This window comes from Rhincodon typus, chromosome 9 (assembly GCF_021869965.1).
Source record: "Rhincodon typus isolate 14 chromosome 9, sRhiTyp1.1, whole genome shotgun sequence".
Taxonomy (NCBI): domain Eukaryota; kingdom Metazoa; phylum Chordata; class Chondrichthyes; order Orectolobiformes; family Rhincodontidae; genus Rhincodon; species Rhincodon typus.
In genome coordinates this window covers 40,490,002-40,517,569 of record NC_063340.1, presented here as the reverse complement: position 1 = coordinate 40,517,569, position 27,568 = coordinate 40,490,002, and the positions used below count along the sequence as shown (strand labels likewise).

The following is a 27,568-nucleotide window of genomic DNA, read 5'->3' as shown; positions in this document are numbered from 1 at the left end:
TTAATTAAAATGGTGACTTCTACATTTAACAAAAGATAAGACTTTGAACTAATAATAATAGAGGATTCTTCCAGATTAAAAAAAGTAGAAACCGTGCAAATCAACAGTAGGCCTACACAGAGCTATGGGGAGAATGGGAGAGAGAGAAAAAACCTTGGGGAGATTGGGTGGGAGAAAGAGCCATGCTGAAAAGGAAGAGAAGGGAGAAAGAAGTTGAAAGAAGAGAGAACCATTTTAAATGTATCAGCAAGTGAGCACTGAGTACTGAGCAAACTAAGAGATAGGAAAATTTGAAGTCATGGAGATAATGAATTACTTGCAAATGAATGTAGTACCTCCAGCTTATGGCTATTTAAGAGCTGCTGTATGGTGAAGACTGTAATGGATGCAATTGTTATGGACCCTGAGTCAGTTGTTCCATTTAAATCTGTGATTGAGACCTCAGATATAGTTTCACAAAAGTAGTAAATCCCTGTATAAAATAGTTCAGCTTTGTGCATATGCAACAGAAATACCTTAGCTGTGTCATCATTCCATAGAAGGTTGTTTTGGGTGATGGCTTTTTGTGTGCAGAAGTATATGTCGCTTATTTTGAAAAAATACTTTTGCTAATTTACATATGTTTTTTGAGCTGGTTTAAAATTCTGTGACATCTCGGAAACTAAAGCCTTCCTTGTGTATTGTAGCTTTAGGTTTAATCAGGTTGATACTTATTGAGGATATTGTTGAATACTTTGAACTCTGCTTCTGTGCAAAACCTAAATATCAACACAAATATAGAACCTAATGTAACTATGTGATAATGTTACTTAATAAAGAAATCAGTGATAATGAAAAGATAGTCGTAGAGCTGTAGAGCATGGAAACAAACTCTTCGGCCCAACTCGTCCATGCTGACCAGATATCCTGAATTAATCTAGTCCCATTTGCCAGCAATTGGCTCATATTCCTCTAAACGCTTCCTATTCATATACCCTGCCAGATGCCTTTTAAATGTTGTAATTGTACCATCCTCTACCGCTTCATCTGGCAGCTCCTTACATACACGCACCACTCTCTGTGTGAAAAGGTTGCCCCTTGGGTCCCTTTTGAATCTTTCTCCTCTTTTGGCTGTCCAGTACACCACCAATTTTGGTCACCAATTTTGGCAAACTTACTAACCATACCTCCTACATTCACATCCAAATCATTTATACAAATCACAAAAAGCAACAGACACAGCACTGATCCTTGTGGCACAATATTGGACACAGGCCTCCAGTCTGAAAAGCAAGCCTCCACCACCTCCCTCTGTCTTCTATCTTCGAGCCAGTTCTGGATCCAAATGGCTAGTTCTCCATCTTCCATGTGATCTAACCTTGCTAACCAGTCTACCATGAAGAACCTTGTCAAACACCTTACGGAAGTCCATATAGATAATGTCCACCTCTCAGCCTTCATCAATCCCCTTCGTTACTTCAAAAAACTCAATCAAGTTAGTGAGACACGATTTCCCACACACAAAGCCAAATTAATCTTCAGTCCTTAGCCAAACAATTTATTTTGCTCAAGCTCCCTCTCGTGAGCTCTCCAACTACTACTATCAATCAACATTAAATTATTTAGTTACTATTTTCTAAGGATTATGATTCCTTTAATCAATGATGCTATCCTTCAACATGGCAATGTCATCTTAAAACTGTTGCTTTCAGGGTTGGCAGTTTTAGTTGACCATCCCCTTCCCTCTCTCTCACTCTCCCCACCAAATCCCACCACCACCACTAACCACCGAGATCAAACAATTTGCAGGCACCAACATGCACAACATAGTAGAGGTAAAGTTGCCACATCCTACCAGACCGTAGGGCTGCTCTCCCGTTAGAAACAGAAATGACTGGTAATGGTTTAACCTGAGGGTCACTATGCTTTAGGTGATGGGAGATGTTGAGAAGGACTGTAGCCTCAAATAATGTAACCTGTATGCCACTAAGTATTTTTGATCTGTACATCCTTTGCTTGCTGTGATCTGCCTGCACCTTTCATAAACAAAGCTTTTCACTATGTGACAATCAATCAATCACGTAGGGAAGATATGCTTGCCTTAGAGAAAATGCAGCAAGGGATTTCTGCAATGCAGGAATTGCCCTACAAGGTGAGATTATCTCATTGAACAATGGAGCAAGCTTGAGGGACCTGTTCTTATTTGTTATGTTCTTAACGACTAGGAGATGTAACGTCCCTTTTCACAACTCTGAAACTCATCCTATCCATGCTTCTGAAGATAAAATCATTTTGACTGAAAATGATGTAATGCCTTGCCCAAACCTAGAACAATAGAAATGATAATCAGCATCAGTGCATCAAGGTATTACAATTTCTAATCTAGCTCAAACTTCATAAAACCATGTCTATGCATACGGACAAAATAATACACCTGGCAATAACAATTCAGATTGATGTCAACATAATGGACTGAATTTTTGGTCCAGCACTGGGACCTCAAAGCCGGGCTGACATTCAGGTCCACATTTTTAATTGAAAGGTCAAAGAGTGACCAGAGGGAGCTCTCACCATTCAGTTAAGAATAGCAGGGAGTCCCTTATGCTGCAGGACTGTATAAGAATCTGTCCAGCTGTGGAAGAGCTGTAGCCACTTTTATTGGTATATGTGTGAGAGAGAGAGAGAGAGAGACACACACATTGACTCAAGATGGAGACACTCTTTCAGTGGTTTTAGAATCATACAGCTTGAACATCTTCACTGCTGTAAGAGCTTCTTTGTGGAACTCCTCCACAGGATGGCCTACAGCCACTTTTAGGTCAGCTGAATAGGTCAAAGCTTGAAAAGTGAACTGGAGCTCAGGCTCCTTTTCTACAACCTCGAAGCCACCTGTTTTTCTCTGGTTGTGTTTTACCTACTACAGGGCACCTGCTGGCTGCAAACCTCCAGCTGATGCAGGAGAAGGGACTATTAATGCCCTTCAGTGGCCTCAGCACTCAAGACACTTGGTGGGCAACCAACTCATATCTTACCCAGTGTCTTTAAAAATGGCTCAGTGGCCGGATAAATGCCAGCAATCTGCTATGTTGGCTAGTGGCAGAACTTTCTGTGCCTTGGTTTCATATCTGTACAAAAAGGCACTTTCACGAGTGAAGCATTCCTTCAATACAGTGCTGAGGTGCCACTTTAGATTATGTGCTCTGATCTCAGAATTGGCCCTTGACCATGCAACATTTGACTCAAGCAAAAAGAACTGCCATTCTGCCACAGCCAAACATCTCAAAACAACTCAGTTGGATTTAATTCATTTATAAGATTAGATATCATTGGATTGGATCAGGTTATCCTATGACATTATTTTCCAGTAGTTAAGTAATTTTTGGAGCTAGATACTGTGTAGTAGTTGTGACATTTGTGGAGGAGGTCACATGAACACATGCTATAATAAGAAATGAAACTCTCAGAATTGAGATTCAATAATGAGCTGCCATTCTATCCTGCAGACAAAATTAGATATTTTTAGTTTTGCTAAAGACTTGATATCATCGATTCATAGAATTGTTACTGCATAAAAGGAGAGATTTGGCTCATTGAGTTGGTGATGGCATTTAACTCATTAGCTCTGTGCACAAACAGCCCATCCTTATTGTGAATAATACAATCGACAAGTTGGTATTACATTTTCCGAAATATATTGAGCATTTCCACCTTTCTTTCTGCCTGTCTAATATATCCTCTGTCAAATAAAGAAAATACTCCAACCTTATAAAAATCCTATACACTGTTTAATGTTCCCAACAATGAATTCTGAGCCATTAATGCTACACATTCCAATGCTTTCTCTTTATGATGGTGTAGTTTATGGTTTCTAGTCTGTGATGCAGCATTCATAATGGGAAAAGTAGCATGGTTGCATACTACTTTTAATCAGTGAGATTTAGATGCTAGTGTCTTGGACATTTTTGGAGATCCACCTGCAGAGCGTGAGTAGTCCACGTTCAAAGGGGGATTCTAGGAGCCTGTGAATTTGTACTTTGGATCACAATAGTTTTATAAAAATGAGCAAATATCAATTTGGTATTTGTTGAACTAGATGTGGAATAACAGATTTAAAATAAGGGGTTATCATTCCACAAAATTAATAGAAGACCTGTAGCCTGAGAAATCCTCAGAAAATGGAGTTGCAATGCAGGGTAAATTGGTTGTAATGTAGGAGCCATGTTCCATGACTGGCCACTATTTTATCCATGTCAGATTGTAACAACAGATAATAATCCTCCCAAGGGATTGCGTGTCGAGCGTTAAGGTACAGAAGCCAGCTTTGGTGTATCCTAGTAGATTAAGAGTTAGGATAAAGTTCTCCAACATTTGTGCTATATAAAATTGCATTTTCAATAAACATCAATTGGTAGATTTAATACAATTCAAGTGAGTGATTCCTGTGTTCAACAGTTTAATTAATAAACAATTTATTTATTTGGAAGATGTACTGCCAAACCGAACAAATCACCTTAAGTATTATTTTTTGTCATTTCTATTCTACACTAGATGGCAGTTTTGCCATTGCCTCAAACTTTTAGCACTTGTATAGCAAAGGAAAGGCCATCACTGTTTAGTCTGTGAGCGGGGTCTCTGTACGGGTGATTCAGATCCTGTGGACTTCCTGCAACATATGTTAGTAATTTAGAAGCAGACATTTATTTCTTTGTTTTACTGCTGGCTCTTTGAGCAAGTGTTGGTGCTGGATTATGAGCTGTCTGGATCATGTCAGAGGCCACTGGGATCAAGTTCATGTGACAGGCCAGACTAAGGAAGGATGAGGTTAGGGGAGGTAAGGAAACTGACCCCTGCTTTTACTGCACAAGTCACAGCTTGTCTATGAACCACAGCCAAAAACCTGGGCGTTCCAACTCCAATACAGCTGAACAAACAAGACACTTGCCTGCTTGAATTTTACACATTTCATCAACAGGAGTTAAATGAAAGCTTTCTCTATTTTTGCCTTGAGTGACTTTTAATCCTTCATTCTTAATTCCCTTTCCTTAATCACGTTCCCTTAGCCCCATCCAGACGAGGTGACCTGGAAATCCTTGGCTACTGCATGCTACAGTGGCTGTGTGGGAAGCTGCCCTGGGAGCAGAAAGTGAAGGATCCTGTAGCAGTTCAAGAAGCTAAAATCAAGTATGAGTTTTGTAATAACTGTCTTGAGGTTTATTATAATGGATTCAAAAACAAAACTTGAAAGCTCATCTGTGACTTTAGACAATCTCTTTTCACCTCCAGGCAATCCAAGTATTATTTTCACTTGCAATAATAATTACTTCAATTGTCATTAGAAATATTGTAGTAATTTCAAAGTATTTGGTGTTTTTGACAAAGCTACCTGCAAATTCCGTTCCATTAATGTGCACTTAGATATACACACTTTTGAGTTACATTATTTAGAGCACTTAAACGGTATGTAAGTTCTTGACATTGTCAATTTCAGGAACACTGTAGTTTCTTTACATTCAAATAAAAGTACTAAATTAAAGATGATGTTTATTTAAGATATGAAGAAATTAGATGATCTATTCTAATTTCCTTAAATTTGATATTTAAAGTTGAAAGTGTTTCAAAACCTTTCCTCCATTGTATATAAGTTGTTTTGGAAAGTGTGAATAAGTCTAAAATAAGAAAAACAAACAGAAGCAGATACTTGAACCTTAACCAGTAGAACAGAATCCTAAAAACAAAAACTTTTAAAAAATTGTCATAGCATAAGAATTTCAAAGTACTTGGTAGTTGACAGTAGTCGCCAAGATACCATTAAAGGAGACATTAGTCGGTAGAGTTTGGAAAATCCAAAGCAGCTCTTAAAGACCAGCTGCAATCAGAAGGAAGAAAATGGAGATGAAAGGAGGGTGGAATAATGTTTTTGAAAGCTGGGGAAAGATTTTTTTTAAAAAATAATGTCACAAACAGGTGCGGAGACTAAACAAGAAAGCTAATAGAATACTGGCCTGTATATCTAGAGGACTGGAGTGTAAGGATGCAGAATTTATGCTACAGTTATCCAAAACCCTGGTTGGACTCTATTTGCAGCGCTGTGAGCAGATCTGGACCACCACACTTTAGGAAGGACATATTGGCCTTGGAGGGAGTACAACGTAGATTTATAAGAACGATGCCTGGACTTTAGATGTTAAGTCATTAGGAAAGATTATATTAGTTAAGTTTATTTTCGCTAGAGTTTAGGAGGTTATCTGATTGAAGTCTTCAAGATATTAACAGGAAAAGACAGGATAGATAAATTGTTTCCATTGCTTGGGGATTCTAGAACTAGGGGGCATAGTCTCAGAATTAGGGCCAGATGTTAGAAAGCATTTCAACACACAAAGGTTGGTAGGTGTTTGAAACTCTCTCTTCCATCAAACATCAGGGGATGCTGCATCAGGTGTTAGTTTTAAATCTCAGAGAAAAATTTTGTTCAAACATTTGAGGGATTTTGGCCAAAGGGTGCCACATGGAGTTAGGCCACAGAAACGCCATGATGTCATAGAATGTTGTAACAGGCTCAAGGGGTTGCATGACCTACTCCTTTTCCTGTGTTTTTCTGTTCTTATTTGTCCCTTAGATCACTAAAAATGGAAAATAACTCAAAACTCACTAGATGAAGAATTAAATCTGGTAACCAGTGCATGTATCATAATTAGCACGTATAAACTCCATATCCAAAGTCTTAAAATTGCATTGTGATGTAATTTTTGTGTGTAAAAATTTATTATTTAATTAAAGGTTATCAAATCTAGAGAGAGATTTTTAAAATATGGATAATAATACATATTATGTGTGATATCCGAAGTCTCCCCAAGTCCAGCATTAATGCAGATAATTACAATGACTAGGTTTGCGATAAAACATTTTTAACATGAAATAGCAAGAAAAACTTAATTTCATATTTTTGAGATGAAAATTAATATGCTTGAGCCTTTATGAAGTTTTTTGCTATAATCTGTAATGAAATATTAAATGCACTGAAAGACTATTATGATAATTAGAGTTGAATTTAAAATATTAAACTTTTACATGTTTTCTCGATGTTCTGAGATTTTATAGCGAACAACCTTTTATTGTCAGAAAGTTTACTGTGACTTATTATAATGCATTTGCTATTCTTATATTCAGATTTATGGAAAACCTTCCTACCTCTGTGCGTCAGTGTTTCCCCTCTGGATCTGAAAGCAGTAAGTGCATCAATGTACAAACACACTAGTGTATTTCTAGTACTGTGCAATGACATTCTTCAGTAGTCTGCTTCAATTTGAACAGGAGCTCCTTTCAGAATGTCCAATAAAATGATTACATCATCCTTTGTTGCGCATGAAAAAAATTTCACTGTCCTCCATTTATACCCATTATTGGATAAATCATATCATCTATTTTGGGAAAAAAAGCATAATTAGCATTTAACATGCAACTCTATTGATTTGTTTAAGTAAATATGCTAATTAGATTTTAGATTAAAAATGATGACTTAATTAACTTGAATGGCTGAGGAAAATAAACAATGTTATTTCCCTTTCCATTTCTGTTGATCCTTGTGAGATTTGTACGGCAGAGGACTCCTTCTCTAAAACCATTGGTAGTGTTCATGCTATTTTCCAAAGTAATGTCATGTCTTTTACCTCCACCTGTAAAGGTAACAAAGCCTCGGTTTAATGTCATATCCAAAAGGTGCTGCATCCATAAGTGTAGGACTAAACCAGTACTGAATTTGGGTTTTCAGCCTAGTTAACGCAGTCTAGCTTGTGCTATGGGACTTCAACTCAATCTTTTAAACTCAGAGATGAACGCAGCCACTGAACTTAGGCTGACACCTCGGAGAAAGAAGAACTCTTACCCAGAATTCTTGTTCAGAATAGTTCACAAATGAAAAATGACAAATAATAGACTGGCGCTGATGTGCCACAAAAAAGTCTTGTTCTGAATCAGTAGACTCCTGTAGCCTACATGAATTCATTGGCTGAGCTATTCCAAGCTTTCAGTCTTCTCAATCATTGTTTTGCATATCAAATAATGTATATTCTTCATTCAGCATTTATCAAGAACAAAAATAATTTGGTGCTTAGCATTCGGGAAAAAAATTTAATGACATCATCATTACCTGTGCTGACGCATGTTCTGTTACTTCTGTCCCTCATTCAGGCAGCTTTTCATTCCCAGTTTGCAAAATATGAGTCTGGCCCTTTTGCAGCTTCAGAAATTCACACCCGCCTCACATCTGACTTTGCTTGGGATTCTTGATTTCTCACGCAAGGGCAACGTGCAGTTTACAAGCCACAATGCATTGTGCTAGGAGTGAGAGTACTGAGGTGGGTTGGTTAGAAGGCCCACCATCATTCTCAGCAACAACAGTCTAGCTACCAGCATTGTTCTTGTGGCTTTTGAACTTTTGAATCTATGAATAAACGATTTAGGAGAAGTAGATTATTTGGCCTTGTTAGGCCTGCTCCACCATTCAGTAAGATTGTGGCTTATCTGATTGTGGCCTCTGATTACGTATGAGGAGGTAATGGCCTGCTGGTATTATTACTACACTATTAATCCACAGACCCAGGTAATGTTCTGGGGATCTGGATTTGATTCCTGCCATGGCAGATAGTGGAATTTGAATTCAATAAAAATCTGGAATTAAGAGTCTAATAATGACCATGATTGTCAGGAAAATCCTATCTGTTTTACTAATGTCCTCTACAGAAGGAAACTTCCAACTATGTGACTACAGAACCACAGCAATACGGTTGTCTCTTAATTGACCTCTGGGATGGGCAGTAAATGCTTTCCCAGCTAGTGAGTCCCTCATCCTGTGAATGAACTTAAAAAAAAACATTCCTGCCTACTGCCAATAAGCATTGATTCCTTTGTTAGTCAAGAATCTGCCTACCTCTGCTGTAAAATTATTCAATGACTCCTAACTTGTAGTGATATCTGAGCAAATTCGTTCAAAAGATTTGCAAACTGAAAGAAAAAAAACCCCTTATTTTTAAATTTTGTTGTCACATCCAAACTCCTGCACTGTGGTTAAAGTTGAAAGACTATTGGCCCTCATACCCACTGTCCCATTTTTGCCATACACCATCTTCCCTGGCGCCTCATATCCCATCTGGCCCAGTCATTCCCAAGATCCCTTTTTGCTTCTATGGCACTCAGTACTGACTCGTAACCCCCACCCACCATCCTTTACCCTTCCTTTTCCATGTTGACTCATCTATTATCCAACATTGGCATGGCTGTGCTCATTGGAGGAAAGAAAAGTGTTGCAGTTCTTAAATTTCTGTGCTGAAGACTACACTATATTGAGAAAAGTGCACTCATTCATAAATATACATCTTGACACTTCTAAATAGGCTGACACTTGTTGGCACTTCTTGCTAAGCTGGACAGTTCCAGGAGATTTATGTATGTTTGGCACAAATTCATCTCCACAGTTCACAGTTCCAAAGGGCACCTGATTTCTCCATCCCTCTTCCGTCCCTAACCTCCAGGCTGTTGACCCCATCCCTAAGGTATGTTACGAAGGAGAGGTCAACCCCCTTCTGAATAACCAAAACACCCAGAGAGGCTTGCCTCAGTTTATAATCTGTTAAAAGAAGTGTGAAAAGTGATATAACCTCCCTCTCGCTCCCCGCTTCCAAAATCTGTTATAAAGTGGAAGTTAAATGAAATGACCTCCTGACAGTCACTCTATAATCAACAAGTAACTATTTACTTATCTAACTCTAACAGTGAACAAATTAACAGAACTACTAATAAACCCAGTGATTCCCCCTTAACTACTAACTATTCCCAAATAAAACAAAACTCTAATGGTACGCTGTTCCAATAAATACAAGTCTCACTTATATAAACTAAGATTAAAAAAAAACTTGATCCCTCAAAATTGCAGCCAGGATACATCTTCCGGAATGCTCCGTACCCTCTGAGCTGATCCTCAGTCAGAAACACCTTTCTCCATCAACTTCTGGTGTCAGGAATATTAGCTAAGAGTGCTAATATACCTTTAGTTAGATGATGGTTAATCTGAGGACTTAGAGATTCTGTGAAAGCTGATGGGTTGTTAACTCTAGTACTTGGCAGTTGCTCTCACACCAATTTTCAAATACTCTCTTTTATACCCTTGATGACTGATCAATTTATTATAATGGGATTGGTCCTAGGTTGTCAACGCCATCAGATTTAAATTTAATTGGTTTTTTTTAGTCTCTTAAGTTTCTGGTTAAAATTAATTGGTTGATATTCAAACTGATTGCCTAAACAAACTACTGCCTGGTTGGTAATCACACAGTCTACTGTTTCAATTTCAGGAACTCTTTGTACAGCTGCACATTGTTTTTTAAATCTCTAAGCCTAGAAAAAGCACATCATCTTTTAAAGGGACCGTGCACTCTTTCCCACCTATCATTTTACAATCATCAAATTCTAACGTCTTGCCTTTCAATCCGCAAATACTCTACCCAACTTCACAACACCTCCCACCTTAATAAAAAAATGAACCACCATGATGAAAAGATGTTTTTTTTTCTCTAAATATTAATGCCATTATTGCTAGATCCATAGGTCATTAATCTAGAGTTACACCTTTCATACGAATTCTATATAACATTGAATACTACCGTTTCCATCTGATGTACACATTTTTCTTTTAAACCCACACATCCGCAATAACATTTTCATGACTTGCAACATGTATAATCTATAAAATAAATACCTGTAGCATAAGACTCCAACGAAATAGTCTTATGTTCTTGTCTTTACATCTTTCCAAAAACGTCAATGGTTGTGATCAGTGTACACAACCATCTCTGATACCTTGTTCGCAACACAAACATTAAAATGTTGTAAGCCCAGTACCAAGCTCAATAACTCTTTTTCAATGCTTGAGTATTATTTCTGGTGGATATTGAGTTTCTTTGAACAATACCCAATTTGCCTTTCAATTGTACAGTCATCTTCCTGTAACAACACAGCTCCAACCCTACATCGTATGTGTTGATAGTGACTTTAAAGAGCTTCAAGAAATTTGGTGCGGGTAAAACTGGTGTGGCGGTTAACACTACTTTAAAATTATCAAATGCTTCCTGGCATTGTTCTGTCCACCGGAATTTCATGTTCGTCTTTAACAAATCCGTCAGCGGTGCCACCTCGCTATTAAAGCTTGGTATAAATTTCCTATGGAATCCACTCAGTCCCAAAAATCATAGCACTTCATTCTTTGAGGATGGTCTTGGAAATTCCTCGATGGCCTTTTCACATTCCTTGGTGTCATCCGTTCACGTCCGATGTTGTGTCCTAAGAACATCATTTCCGCCTTTGCGAATTCTGTCTTTGCCAAATTTATGACCACCTTTGCCTTCTGTAGTCTGTTAAAAAGTTCTGCCAAATGCACCATGTGATCTTTCCATGAATGGCTAAAGATTACTAAGTCATCTATATAGATGGCACAATTAGTCAATCCTGCCACAAATCTGTTCATAAGTCTTTGAAATGTGGCTGGTGCATTCTTCATTCCAAAGGGATTACAAATGCAGAAACTCCTTTCACTCTCTCTGACAAAGGTTCTTGCCGATAACTGTGAAGTAAGTCTAACTTAGTGATGTAAGTGGCTTGCCCTACTTTTTCGACACAGTCTTCCAGCCTTGGAATTGGGTATGAGTCAGATTTGGTCATGGCATTGACCTTACGATAATCTATGCAGAATCATTGAGTACTGTCAGGTTTGGGAACCAACACGACAGGCGAACTCCACTCGCTTTGACTTGGTTCCACGCTATCTTCTTGGAGCATCTCTTCCTTCTGTTCCCATGCTGCTTTGAGAGGATTAAGCCTGTAGGGGTGTTGCTTTATCGGAACAGCATTCCTTACGTCCACTTCGTGTGCTATAGTATTAGTCCTCCACATTCTATTTCTACATCTGTCCTCATTGTACTGCAACAAGTCTTTCAATTCAGTTCTGTGTTCCTGAGACAGATAGCTTACTATCCTATTCCATTTTTAAGGACTTCCTCATTATTCAGTTTATTCTGAAGCACATCAAAATACAAATCGTCGGATTTGATTCCTTGCTCTGAGTGGCAATAACTAATACCTGTCCGTCCAGTTCCCATTTCCTGTCATAGTAAGGTTTCAGCATGTTCACATGACATACCCGACAATTTTTTTTTTCCTATCTGGCATCTTGACCGGATAATTCACCTGACTTAACTTCTTTTCAATCTGGTAGACATCACTAAACATTGCTTTGGATAATCTCCTACCACTGGTAAAAGCACCAATACTTTATCCCATGGGCAAATGTATGAATTTTTGATTTCTTATCAGCTTCTTGCTTCATTATGTGCTGTACAACCTTCAAATGTTGTCTAGCTAATTCACCTACTCTGTTTAATCTTTCTCTCACCTCAGTTATCTAGTCCAGCTGTGAGATCTCTGACTTTGGACCTATCAACCTTTCTTTAATTAATTTTAAAGGCCCTCTTACTTTGTGTCCAAATATTAATTCAAATGCAGTAAACTGAGTTGATTTATTTGAGGCATCACTAATGGCAAACAATATAAGTGGGATTCCTTTATCCCAATCATTTGGGTAATCCTGGCAATAAGCCCTCAGCATTGTCCTTAGGGTCTGATACCACCTTTCCAATGCTCCCTGGGATTCAGGATGGTATGCACTTGATTTAAAGTGTTGGATGCTTAAACTATCCACGGCCTCCTTAAACAACTTGGCAATAAAATGGGACTCTTAGTCTGACTGAATCTTCCTTGGTAGTCCATACTGGATAAAGAAAGCAAGCAACTCTTCCACAACCTTTTTTGCCTTAATATTCCGTAATGGAATTGCCTCCAGAAATCTGGTAGACTATTCCATTATGGTTAGCAAATATGGGTTGCCTTTGTTGGCTTTAGAAAGGGGACCTGGACAATTAATAATAACCCATGTAAAAGGTCCTTCAAATTTGGGAATTGGAATCAAAGGTGCTGGTTTTATTACCCTCTGTGGCTGTCCTACCATCTGACATGTGTAACAGGTATGGCAAAATTCAACCACATTTTTATGTAATCCAGGCCAATAGAAATGTTTTGGTAAGTTAACCTCAGTCTTCCTCACTCCTAGATGACCTCCTACAGGTAATTTGTGCACTACCCTCAATACTTCCTGTCTGTATGCTACAGGCAACACAATCTGGTGAACCTCTGCCCATATCCCCTCACGTGATGTCTCCATTTCTGTCTTAAGATTTTATCCTTAAAGTAATAACATTCTGGAATACATTCTGATTCCTTTTCTGTGTATGCTTTATGATATAAATCTTTTATCATTTCACCTTTTTGTTATAACTCCAGAACTCTTTCAGAACTAAGCACCTCTGCCTGATCCTCTACCTGCTTAGGTTTTTCCTTTACCATTTCATGAAACTGGATGTCAGCTAATTGGACTTCAAATCTTTTGTCTTTCTCTTTGGTGTTCCCTTCTTGCTTTAACCAATAACTGTGGGATCTTGCCACACAGTCTGGAAAAATTCGAGGGTATTTTTCTGTTAACTCTTCAGTTCCCTGGTTTTCTTTCGCCTTCTCCACTACAAGGGGCATCACTCCCACCTTTGATCTGGCCAGGTCATTTCCAGGAGCAAACTGTATTCCTGGAATAAAGACTCCCACTGTCACTTCCCCAGTCTTGATTGGACTTTCTAGCCTTATCTTACACAGGGGAATGGTAAATCTCTCCATTTATTCCACCGGCTATCACTCTCTCTCGAGCAACATTTCAGAAGGAGTGCAAATACTTTCATCTCTTACTATTAGAGACTGACCAGCTCCTGTATCTCTCAATATTTTAACTCCTTTACCTTCTCCCCCTGTTCTACCTGAGTAAACCTTACCCATACAGGTGAAGTCTTTGAAGAGATCGGGCACTATTTTACTTTCCAGCCCATGAATGGGCTGTGCACTCTCCTACAGCTCCTTGACTTCTCTTGTGATTTCCTTCGCTACCTCAACTAATTCCACATCCTTCTTCCCAGTGCCTTTCTTAAACCACCAGTACTGTGAGTTTGTGCGTCCACTTTGCTGCAGTGAAAACACCTGAGACCTTTCACCACTTTTTCACCCTCTTGAGTTTCTTTTTTCACATGTGATAAACTGTGAGATCAATTTTTTTGTTTTTCATTGAAGGATCTCCCATTTTCCCAACTTCTATTCCTCATTGAATGAAATTGCTGTCGGAAGCTAGATTTCAATTTATGCACTAATGTGTATTCATCCGCCATCTCGGCAGCTCTTCTTATCATTTCTAGAAGTGAGTTTTTAAACTCCACCAGCAAAATAATCTCTCTAAGATCCTCATATGTCGTTTCTACCTTTAATGCTCTCAACCATCTATCAAAGTTGCTCTGTTTAATTCTATCAAACTCAATATAAGTCTGACCTGGTTCCTTTTTTACATTTCTGAACCACTGTCTGTATGCTTCTGGTACCAATTCGTCAGCACTCAAAACAGCCTGTTTTACTCCCTCTTTAGTCTCCTGATATTTCCTCTGACAGCACTGCAAACACCTCACTAGCCCTGCCTACCAACTTGGTCTGAATTAACATTACCCACACAATCTCTGGCAAATTCATTTGTTTAGCCAACTTCTCAAAGGAAATGAAAAAGGCTTCTATATCTTTTTCATCGAATTTTGGTAAGGTTTTGACTTACTTGTATATATCTCTAGCAGGTCTTTGGCTACAATAGGTTTGCTCATCATCACTCTCCTCCTCACTAAGCCTATCTTCGAACTTCATCTCCATCCTTTTGACTTGACTTTCCTGTTTAATTTGCAACGTCTGAATTTCAAACTCTCTCTCTTTCCTCCATTCTTCTCTGTCTTTCTTTTTGTCTTTCCTCTGCTTGTAACCGTAATTCAAACTATTTCAGTTCCCTTTCTTCTGTCTTTTTCCCTTTCTAACTCCAATTGTCTAATTTTTAATTTAATTTTTTCTAACTCCATTGCACTTACCTGTTTCTCTGATATACCTAAATGCTTGACCAACTCTGTTACAGTGTCAGCTTTCTTCTTATCCCTAGTTAAACCCAATTCTAGCCTGTTTGATCAGTCTAAAAGTATATCCTTCCTCTGTCTTTCTTGGCAAATTTAGGAAGCATCTTCAAACCCCAGAACCTCTTTAGCAATGTTAAGAGCCATATTATCCCACTTTTGATTTAACCAACCACAAGTAACTGAAATTAACAGGTTTTTCACTGCTCACCTAAGTTTCACTTAAAGATCTAGGGCGCTAATCCCCAAGTCTGTTTATATCTGCTGGGTCCTTTTGTACCCCGAATCTGTCCAGATCCTTTCAGATCTGTTCAGATCCTGTAAATGAACTGGCCAGATCCCGGACTTGAGCCCCCAGTTTCTAATGAAGGGGAGGTCAACCACTCCCTGAATAACTTAAACGGAAACTTCCAGGAAGGCTCGCTTAGTCTCATAATCTGTTAAAAGAAGTGTGAAAAGTGGTATAACTTGCCTCTCACCTGCACCGCCCCCAAATCAGCTATAAAGGGGAGTTAAATGAAGTGACCTCCCGACAGTCACTCTATATCTAACTCAATCAATGATAAAATTAACAGAATTACTAACAAACTAAACAGTTTCCGCTTACCTACTAACGATTCCCAAATAAAGCGGAACTCTAATGATATGCTGTTCCAATAAAAAAGTCTCACTTATATAAACCAAAATTTAAAAAAAAAGTAAAAGCTTAATCCCTTGAAATTGCAGCCAGCGATATGTCTTCCGGAATGCTCCGTGCTCTCTCCACTGATCCTCAGTCAGGAACATCTTTCTCTGTTGAATTTCGTATGTAAGGAACACCTCTCTCCATCGACTTCTTGTGTCAGGAATATTAGCCAAGAGTGCCGCTATACCTTTAGTTAGATGATGGTTATTCTGAGAGCTTAGAGAATTCTGTGAAAGCCAGTGATTGTCTCTTTAGAGCTGATGGGTTGTTAACTCTAGTAGATGGCAGTTGCTCTCACACCGATTTTCAAATAATCTCTTCCTTTACACCCTTGATGATATATCAGTTTCTTACAATAGGATTGGTCCTAGGTTGTCAACACCATCAGATTTAAATTTAATTGGTTTTTTAGTCTCTAAGTGCCTGGTTTAAATTAATTGGTTGATATTCAAACTGGTTGCCTGAACAAACTACTGACTGGGTTGCTAACCACACAGCCCCTGATACAAAGTTCAGGAACTCTCTGTGCAGCTGCACATTTTAAAAAAAAAATCTCTAAGTCTGGACCACGCACTCTTCCCCTGCTATCATTTTACAAGCATCAAATTCTATCGTCTTGCCTTCCAATCCACAAATACTCTACCCAACTTTGCAACAGTTATTCTCGGAAATCTGCTTTGATGTCTCCGTTATCTTGGCATTTTAAAAGTACTGAGAACAGATCTACTGTTACCTGGCTTAATCTCTACACGGATATTTGAAATGGTCAGCAGCCTTCACGTACCAGGCACACATGAAGCACAGCATGCCCTTGCAAATGTGAGAAATGGCAGGTTTCGGTGCAGGTCTTGGCTTTCCAGACTTCTAGCATTTTTGCCATGGTGGAGATGTTTTCCATCATGGTGAAAATCAGGGTCTTTTTATATGCTGCAATACAATGACAGCATTTGAAAATCTGTGACAAGTACTAGTGAGTCACTGTGATTTAAATGGATCGCTATGGATCGCTGATAGAAGTTATGGTCTGTACTATTGAAGTGCTAAGAATTATAACTAAATGCCTTTGGAATGCAAAAATTGTGAAAAATAGCATTGTTACAAGTATAGAAGACAGAATAAGGCCACATAGATTGATAATAGTGATAACATCATTTTGTTCAAGGATTATGGTCATTACTGGCCCTGAGGTGCTCATTACCATCCCTTGCTTCACTTGGTCTAGTAATGAGTACCTCAGGGCCAGTTATGCCCACACAAGATGATGATATTGCTATATTATTGTTAAGGAGCAACTCCATTTTAATTATAATCACAGTGAGCTGAAAGGTCACTTGCCATTATGATCAGTTTTTGTGTGTGTCCGGCTGAGAAATGTTTACAACGATGGATACAGAGAAAACGTAATGGTTGCAACTCAAAGTTTTTAGTACTGACGACAACAACAGAGTGTTTTACTAACAGAACGGTTTTCTGAAAGCACGTGTTGTGGTCAGCAGAAGTATTTTACTTACAAGCATATAGTATACAGGACATGGCCTGTCAAAAATATAGAGAAGCCGTTGCAAGATAAATTGCTGAACAAAATGCTGCTTAACATCACAGATACAAAAGAAACAAATGCTTGGTTGCATTGGATTAAAAGAATCATGATATTCCTATGCCATTATTTTTAGAATATGTTTTCTTGGTTTATTTATTTTTCATATTTACGATGCTGTGGAGTTTTAGATTTGACATTTGGCAGTTTTGAGTCGAAGCTGCTTTTAAATCCCTTGCTCACAATTTAGAATATTTCTGTAAATTAGATGCAGGTGCAAAAGATTTAGGAGCCCAGTCCCCTGTTAGTTTCAACTCGTGATCAATTATTTGTATGTTTAATATCTTTTTGTTATTGCATTGAATCAGATGTCATGGCACAGTCTTGGGCTGACTAGTCTTATTCATGTGATTCTCTAAGGCATTGACGATCGCTTTTCATTGAATTACTAAATGTGGTAAGGTTAGCAGCACTTATTCTTGGGTATGAATGTAAATACTAAAATCTTCCTAATTGTGCTGACAGTGATATAAACTCATCATGGAAAATATACTGCCACGTTTCAGTTTGGCAGGAGAATTCACTACCAGAATAAATGGATAGTACTAATCATTACATGCACCTGTTAAATCAGATATTTGTTTTCCTAATTTGTATCCTTGAATGGTCTTACAGGTGAAATAATCAACTATTTCTCTTATGTGAGCACTCTGAAATATGAAGAAAAGCCACAATATCAGAAACTACGCAACATCTTACTAAACAGCCGATATAAGTGCGTGGATTCTCAGTTTCTACTTGATATTGAAAATTTTAAGAACACACCTTCAAATCACAAAATTCAAAATGTAAGCAGCTGCATTTTATTTCAGCTTCATAGTATGACAAAATTAATGGATGGGCGCTTTCTGATGTACTTTGTCACAGTTTATATATGATAATACAGCACAGTGTGCCTACACTTTCACCAGGTTTTGATTTTGCCTGCTATGGGATCTCCAAATATTTAGTTCCAATTTATTGAGGACCAAAGGACTTTTCTACTTTAGTGAGGTAGAAGAGGGAGTATTCTTTTTGGAATACTGGATGGGGAGATGGCCAATATAGTATGCTTCTTAGAGAATTTAAAATAGAATGGTACTTGCAAAGGTTCAGGAATGAATTTTCAGTCTTAATCAATGAGCAACATGGGGCACCTCAAGAACATGAGCCTTGAAATTACAATATGAGATATTAATGTTAGGGTCATTAACACGTTCATGTGTAATTCCTTTCTCTGCTACTTTAGCCATAGTGTTAACCCATTTCAATCTTACACTTGTCTGGAGCCATTAACCTAATAAACTTCTCAAAACTTCACAAAGTAATCAAATAGCTGAACAAGTGGCTAAGGCAATCAAAGAGTTAGGTTCATGGAGATTGGCTGAATCATTTGGATTGTAATTGTTTGCTTTAAATCGTTGTATGCCCCTAGTACTACGGAAAACATTTTTGAGAAACTACCTGTTATACTTATGGAGTAATTTATCAACTTTAAAGGAGAGCTTCCATAATTGAGATCATTTCCAAAATTCACAGGTATAAAAAGTAATTAACTAGGAACCAATGTTTTTCTATGGTGCTATTTGGAAAAACAAACTTGTTTAAATAATATATACTGATAACATCAAGAGAAGGACTGAATTTTTGTGACCAATAACATATTTTCCTAATCTCACATGTTTATCCTCTCACTCATTCAAATTTGATTACCTCTCACTCATTCATTTACCCTCACACTCACTTTCTACTCATTCACTCATTCTCATTCACCCACTCACTCCTCCATTTATCCTCCCTTTCACTCATACATACTTCAAAATAAAACACACACCTATCTGATGCTGTAACATGCTGGGTCTGTAATGATATTAACTGATGTTAATTGAGCTTCAGCAGACTGTCAGAATCATAAGGTAATCTGCTGCGATACAGCTGATCTTGTCATCAGGATTAAATTCTTAAACAATTACAGTCAAACAAATTAACAGAAATAGACAAGGAATGTAAACTGGCATTCAAATAATTGTAATCCTAAATGACAGTTGAACTTTTAAAAGGTGCCCTTATTACAACATTTATTCCTTGTTCTCATTGGTAAAGAACAGGCTGCATATGGTTCAGTATCTGGAACTTAACCGAGATTGGGGGAAATCTAGACATGGGTGACACCTGAATATCAGTTATCATTAAAAAGGGTAGCAGGTTCAGAAAACCTGACTTTAGAGTGATGGCTACAGAAGTGGAAAATGCTGAATAAATATGAAATTAAAAGGTTTTTCAAGGAAGGAGCAAAAATTTTCCCAACATAGATTAGAAGATAGGTATCAAATTCCAGGGCGATGTAGTTAAATGGAGAAGTTGAAAGTATTAACATAAATTAAAACAGACCTGACTAAATCGAAAATGAATTTTGAATTAGGTAGTTGGGTGATGCTTCTCATACTATCAAAAAGGATTGGGTATCAGCTGATGTGAATTTCTTTTAGGTTAAATGCCTGCTGGAGCAAACTGCAGTGTAACAAGCTGGCTTTCATTTTTTCTGGAAATTGTCTAAAGGGTTGTGGTCTGTGTACAGCAGGATGTTTTCCAGTTTTTGTATAAGATCTCTTAGCACTTCTCTATCCACATCACCTTTGAGTTAATTTTATGATACTCCCTTTCTGTTTGTGAAAAATATAACTTTTTTTTGTTTTATTTTTCTGTTTCAAAATAGGCTGTGGTATGTTCTCCTAAACCCTCTGTTTGTGGAGTCCAATTTTTACAGCATCCAGTTTATAATCCCTGAACTGGTTGCATTTGACCTGCAGGACCAATTGTTGACTGCAGAGACATAAATCCACAGCCACAGGCCCAAATACCTGGCTGTCCATAGCTAACCCTCTGGTCTGGAATTATTCTACTAAGGACAGCTTCTATCACTTTCACACAGGGCTATTTGCTTAAAGCATGTGTAGCATGTTCACTGTGGAAGCTGCTGGCACGTTCTATAGGTGAGACATTGTTGAAACACAGCACTGAACAATGACATGTTCAACCCCTTGATTGATCAGTGGTCTGAACATGACAAGCTGCCCACCTACCCCTCAGTGCTAAAAAGCAATGCAAGGGGCTGGCAGCCTCCAAGTAAGCAGAAGGTGAGTGGCAGTAAGAACAGAAGCTAAGAGTTGGAAGATGTAACATTCCTAAATACATTAAATGTGTGCATCTTGCTGCATGCAAAGTGAAAAAGCACCTGTTCTAAGTATCCCTGAGTGAACTCCTGATGTGGTGTGAAGTTGGTTTGAGATCGGGCTGAGGATCGAGGTTGGCTGATGGTGATTTGTGAGAATGAAGGGTGGAAGTTGACAATATCTGTGGGGCATGCAGGGACATTGTGAGTGAGAACAGAGTTGGACGAAAGCCTGGAGAAATTAGTGTTTACCTGCTGCTGCCAGGTTACTGCTCTGACCTTCATGTTGGGAATTGGTACTGTCTGGTTTCTCAGGGAAGGAGGGGGGAATTAGGAACTACAAAGAAATAAGGTAACTTCAGCTAATGACAATATGAAATAAGGTAGTCACTGCTCATTAATGAGATTCCAACATTGACATCTAAAGGGGAAACTTGCATTTTTTTGTTTTGATTATGATCATTTGACTTTTTAAAAAAAATTCTCCACATCTTCTCAACTTTCTTGCCATTGCTAACACTGCTCATGGGAAAATTCTGTCCACTGTCGGTTGTTCCTTTGTGTAGGGTTTAATGTTCATAAAAGTATGGGAGATGTGTCATATCAGAAAGACAAAGAGTTAGCTTTTTTCTTTAGAGTTGCTGAAAGTTCCTAAAAGCAGCCAACTGGCTCATTCTGTGTTTGCCACCAGCCACTTTAAATTCAACAAGACTCTATTTTAAAAGTTAAATGAAAGCATAGTTCCTTTTTTTTAAAACTTGGGATCTCACTTCATGCCTTGTGGACCTGAAGTTAGTTATTTAAAATTAAAGAGTCACATTTTTCCTGAATTTCTCAGGAAGTGGCACAGTACTGGACCATGTAGATCAAGGATGTTCCAAGCTTGATCCCTGGGACAGATTAATGTGGATTCTTTTTAATGTTGAATAAAGTGTGTTGGTAAATATGCATAAACAGTTATTGAGTGAAAACAATATTAGGTTTAGCTGCAGTACAGCGTGAAACCTTTTAATCCATGCAAAAAGGTGGAAACAGCACATGATTAACAAAGTTAAACGATCCCACAACCAGTGAAACAAATCAAAGACCTGTAGTCCTGCCACATCCAGTCTTGAGGTGTTGGACATTTAAACAGCTAACAGGAGGAGGATTTTCCACAAGCATCTCCATCCTCAGTGATGGAGAGCCCAGCATGTCATTGCAAAAGATGAGGCTGAACATTTGCAACCAACTTCAGCCAAAAGTGCTGAGTGGATGATTCATTTCGGCTTTCTCCTGAGGTTGGCACCATCACAGTTGCCAGTCAGACAATTTGATTAATTCCGCATTGTATTAAGAAATGTTAAAAGCACTGGACAGAGCAAATGCTGTGGGCTGTGACCATAATCAAAAAGTACTGAAGATTTTTACTCCAGGATTAGCCATTCCCCTAGTCAAAGTGTTCCAGTACAGTTGCAACACTGGGATCTACCCAACTTTGTGAAAAATAGCCGATGTGTATCCTGTCCATAAGAAGCGGGACAAATCCAACCCGGCTGATTACTACCCCATCAGTTTAGTTTTGATTATCAGCTAAGTGATGGATGATGTCATCAATAGTGGCATTTGAGTAACACTTATGCAGGATTAACCTGTCATGGGCTCCACCAGGCCTATTTGGCTGCAAACATTGGCCCAATCTTAGACAACAGAGCTATATCCCAGAGGTGAACTAAGTGTGACTGCCCTTGACATCATGGTAGCATTGTCTGAGCATGGCATCCTGAAGCCCTAATAAAATTGAAGTTTGCTGGGTATTGGGATTAGCAAACCCTTCCCTGCCCGAATTCATACCAGGCACAAAGAGAGATGGCCCAGTTATTGGAGGCTAGTCATCTCAATCCCAGGACACCATGACAGGAGGTCTTCAGGGGAGTCTTCAGTGACGTGTCCAACACCTTGACTGTTCAGTGCTCCGAACCATGACAAGCTGCCCACCTCTCCATCAGTGCTAAGAGGCAGTGCATGCTGCAGGGGCTGGCACCCTCCAAGTAAGCACAAAGTGAATGGGCACTAAGAACTGAAGCATGAGTCAGCCATATGCTGGGCTGTCTTTTTAAGAACACTGGCTCCAGAAATTTAAGTGGCTCTCACAAGCCTCTGGGCAGCTGTTGCCAGCACTGACTTCTAACTCCTCTGGTACAGTAGTACCCTGCACTCAGTGTAAACTAAATGGGTGATAGCAAGAACTGCAGATGCTGGAAGTCAGTGTCAGTACAGTGTGGAGCTGGAGAAACACAGCAGGTCAGGCAGCATCAGAGGAGCAGAAAAATCGATGTTTCGAATTGGGACCCTTCATCTTATATTGGCATCTTGTACATTATCAGAGTCTGATTGTCTTTATGTTGGCTTCTATGTCTTATTCTCTTGTGATGAGTTCTAGATGAAATTGAAGTGCTCACTTTGTGTTAACTTCGGCAAATGTGCATTTGCTATTTTCTTTGGGTGTATGATACCTCTAACTATGTAACTTCACCAACGCATCACGTCATACTCATGAGATAGAAAACCTGTTCCCTTTCTAGTTGGAGATTTCTTTACTGTGAATCTTGACTCTGGACTGTCTTACCATTAAACTCATACATGTGCTTGTTTTTATGTTGTCTTTGGTGTGCTCCCAGTGTGCTGCACATACTTACTGCTTGGTCATATCTTATTGTAACCTTTTGGTTCTACCTCCAGTACTAGTGTATGTATGAACATATGAATTACGAACATAAGTAGACCACTTGGCTCCCAAGCCTGCTCTGCTATTCTGTAAGATCATGGCTGATCTATTACTCCACATTCTCAAATACCCAACATAACCTTTTTGGCCCTTGGTAATCAAGAACTTATCTACCTCTGCTTTAAAAATATTTAAAGGCTTTGCTAAGACCACTTTGTGAGGAAGAGAGTTCCAAAGACTCATGACCTATGTGAAAAATATACTCCTCATCTTTGTTGTAAGTGGGAAAGCCTTACTTTTAAGCATTGACCCCAAAGTTCTAGATTGTCCCACCAAAGGAGATATCCACCCTTTCAAGACCTTTTAAGATCTTATTTGTTTCAATTGAGTTACTTCTTGCTTTTCTAAACTCTGGTGGATACAAGCCTAAGATTACCCATCTGTTTAAGCCATGAGTCTGGTAAATCCTCTCTGAACTGCCTTCAATACATTTACATTCTGCATTAAATAGGGAAATCAACACTATACACCATACTTTAGATGTGGTTTCACCAGTGCCCTGTATAACTGAAGCATAACTTCCCTCATTTTATGCTTATTTCCATCACAGTAAATGATAACCTCGATTAGCCTTCCTAATTACTTGCTGTACCTGCTTAGTAACCTTTTGTGATTCATGTATTTGACACCTAGATCCCTGTGCATCTGTGTTCTGCAATGTCTCACCATTTAGACAATATGCTTCCAATAATTCTGGTTGAACTGGACAATTTCACATTTTCCCACATCGTACACCATCTGTCAAATCTTTGCCCACTCACTTAACCAATCTATGTCTTTTTGTCCCCTCCTTATGTCCTCCTCGCAACTTATTTTCTTATCTTCTTTGTGTCATCAGCAAATTTAACAACTATACCTTCCAGCCCTTAATCCAAGTCATTATATGATTTGTGAAATGTTGAGGCCTGCATCACTTGTTACAGCTTGTCAACCAGAAAATGAACCATAATCCGGCAAATCTTCTATTCATATCAATGTTATCCCTACACCGAGCTTTTGTTTTCCTCAATAACCTGTGATGGGACATCTTGCCAAATGTCTTCTGGAAATCCAAGTACAGAGTTTCCACTGGTTCCTTTCAGTCACAGCATGTGTTATTTCCTCGAAGAACTCCAAGTTGGTTAGGTATGATTTCCCTTTCACAAAACCAGGCTGACTTTGCCTGATTTCCTGCAATGGTGAGCTCAGTTTTCTTTTGCCCCTTAATCTTTGCACATGTCTTAGAAGACTGGACAGCTTCTTAGAGAATGTGGGAGACTGTGCTTCACACATAACTTGTTTGATCTCTGCTTACCGACTGTAATGTTAATACTGCTATCTGCACCCAGTGCTTTTCGGTGTCATCATTCAGCTACAATGGCTTTATATTTTCTGCCATCTTTCAGCAAGCAATGTGTTAATATACTGACTTTTCTTCTGAAAAAAATATTGTTTTGGAAAGTTTTGACTTTCTTTGAAGCTATAGCAATGTCTATTGTCCAATTAGATAGCTCAGCATTGGTAAATCACAGTTCTGATCCTTATCACAGAACCTGCTGATTAATTGACCAATTGATTCTCGTGATTGCCTGTAAGCCATTAGCTTGAATTGATGTAGTCTGAAGTTCACCTTTTATCCAAACCTGATCCTCCAACATATTCCATAGCAGGTCCTTCTGATCCTCCTTAGACAGGCCTAAAATGTTGACTTTATGGAACCCCTCTTTTCCAAAGGTTATATTTATTTTTATTGCTTGTTGTTCTATTCTGTGACAGATTGGTCTCAAAAGCATAATTCCATTCTTTCGTTTAAACGGCCTAAATTTGGATGGGCCTTCCAATTTAAAAAATCCCTACAGTGTGGAGGCAGGCCATTCGGTCCTTCAAGTCCACACCGACCTTACGAAGAGCATCCCACCAGACTCCCCCATCACCCTGCACTTCCCATGGCTAACCCACCTAGCTTCCACATCCCTGGGCACTATGGGCAATTTAGTATGGCCAATCCATCTAACCTACATATCTTTGGACTCTGAGAGGAAACTCGAGCACCCAAAGGAAACAGACACGGGGAGAACATGCAAACTCCATGGAGGCAGTTACCTGAGGCTGGACTCAAACCCGGGTCCTTGGTGTTGTGAGGCAGCAGTGTTAAACACTGAGCCGCTGTGCTGCCTTAATTCATGGTAAGGAATTTGATGGTCGCCTTTCTGCTCACTCCCAACCCATAGACAATATACAGTCTGTCAAAATCATTGGGCGATTCAGTAATGCAGCTGTAGTTTTAAATTCCTTTTCCTCTTTTTTTTTTCTCTCTATGGTTCAGGTCTTCACCACATCCTTCCCAGTGGCACTGTTTTGCCATTTTGTACACTATTGTTTGTAGAGGAATGGTTCAATGGCCCTGTAGCTTCCCTGCTAAACTCAAAACCGATTGCACTGCACACACATTACTGCCGCTTACCACTGATCTAGTTATCCACAAAGCAGGTGCTCATCTTTTAGCAAAATATCATAAGCAGAGGGACTATGCCTGCCTGGATTTCAATGCATGTATAGGTTCTGCAGAGGAGAATATTATATGTTATTATAGTCATCTATCCCAATGAATACATATATAGGCTCTTTCATCTTTTACGTTTTATGTATATGCTGGTTAGGAGATAAGCAAGGGATGGATGGGAGTTGCTTTTTGAATAAGGTTGTGTTTTGGTGCAGCATATATGTCTGCTAAATTAACTAATTTGTAATCATAGAGTCAATTAAATTGAAAGATGTTAGGGTCTGAGGTTGTTGAGTTGATTTTGCATTGTAATTTGTTGTTTGTAGACAAGGGCTATTACGTTCTTTCTATGTGCCTATATGTTTTGGATACCTAGATTTACTTTGCATGTAGCCAGTGTATTATGGCCAGGGTAAAGAGGGGGTGAGAATATATTATGTTCTATCAAGTCTGTTGATGAACTGGGAATGCAGGAAAGCAAAGGTCAGTGGATGTTGGGTGAGAGAGACTAGAATTTTAATCTAATTCTTAAATACGTTCTTACCTATTAGTGTTGTAGGGAGGATTTTTCATTTCACTCAGTCACTTGGCTTTTTACAGAAGGTCTTAATACACATTGTATAGGCCTTTTCTGTTTAGAATAAAGATATTTATTTTCAATTCAAATTGAAAAAAAAAGTAATTGTTATAGACAGAATTGAAAGAAAACTGAAACCGTCATACCTTTTCCCTTACTGACTATAATTTAAAAAGGAAAATGTGTGTGTGTGTGTGTGTGTGTGTGTGTGTGTGTGTGTGTGTTTACTAGCTGCTGGAATGGGTGTGATCATCATAAGCTTTCATGGTTTTAAATAAAGAGGATTATTTCTTCACTCATCATCCGAAATTCTGACAGATCCATTACTCATATATGCACAAACACACAGAGACACACGCACACAGACAGACACATGGACACACAGAGACACACGCACATGGTTACACAAAAAAGCTGCACTTTAAGAGAATAGCTCATCTAACAAGTTGTAGGTAGAAGAATACTAATAGCTGTTCAGTAGTAAAGAACATGTGTTGCTGAGAAACACCATATTTTGTTGAAGCTTTTTGCCTTGTGCTCATCAGGATGTTTTGCAAGAATACCAATTTAAGGGAAAACCATTATTTGTGCTGTATCAGAGGACAGAGCTTGATTGGCTAATAAGTGGACTCTGATTGGTAGGGGCATTACCATAGAGAATGCATGGAGAGTGAGGGAGTGGTTGGTTTTGTGTCTCAGGGCAGTGGAGTACTGATGGGTTGTGAGGTTTGTGGATGGTAGTGAGGAGAGGTGTAGTCCCAGGGGTGTCAGGGTTACATTGGGGGATCAGGTTAATAGTTACCCCAGGAGTTAAAATAGGTTCATAATTACCCAGTGTTTCCTGGGTAACTGCTATGGGAAACAGAATCCTTCGAATGTCCAGCCTTCATCTGACTTTTTCAGAGAGTTCCAAATGTAGGGGAATTGCTGATTGGAATCTTAATTTCCCAAGTAATTCCTATGGAGTTAGATGTGCTTGGGATTCTGCATGGTCCTGATGCATAACTCCAGTCTGCACTGCTCCAGTGACTAACTGCCCATTGCAATATCCAGGCCAATGCATTCTAGCACTTTTCCAATGATTTGATGTTATGCTGATAGTTGGCCTATAGTTTCCTGCTTTCTATCTCTGTCTTGAGTAAGGGTCTTACAGTTTTCAAATCATGCTGGGGCATTTTCAAATTCTAGGGAATTTTGAGGATTACAGCTACTGCACTCACTAGCTGTGCAGCTTTTTTTCTAACCACTTTTGT

The 27,568-nt window shown here is 38.8% G+C and overlaps 1 protein-coding gene across 1 annotated transcript in view; it reads left to right on the top strand.

The window, feature by feature from the left end:
* LOC109932321 (serine/threonine-protein kinase VRK1-like) overlaps positions 1-27,568 on the top strand; it is a 105,954-nt gene that overhangs the window by 58,503 nt on the left and 19,883 nt on the right. Inside the window, exons 8-10 of the mRNA XM_048600988.1 lie at positions 5,040-5,160; positions 7,147-7,205; positions 17,954-18,126. Of these exons, the coding sequence (XP_048456945.1) occupies positions 5,040-5,160; positions 7,147-7,205; positions 17,954-18,126 (353 nt within the window). The remainder of the gene's footprint in view (positions 1-5,039; positions 5,161-7,146; positions 7,206-17,953; positions 18,127-27,568) is intronic.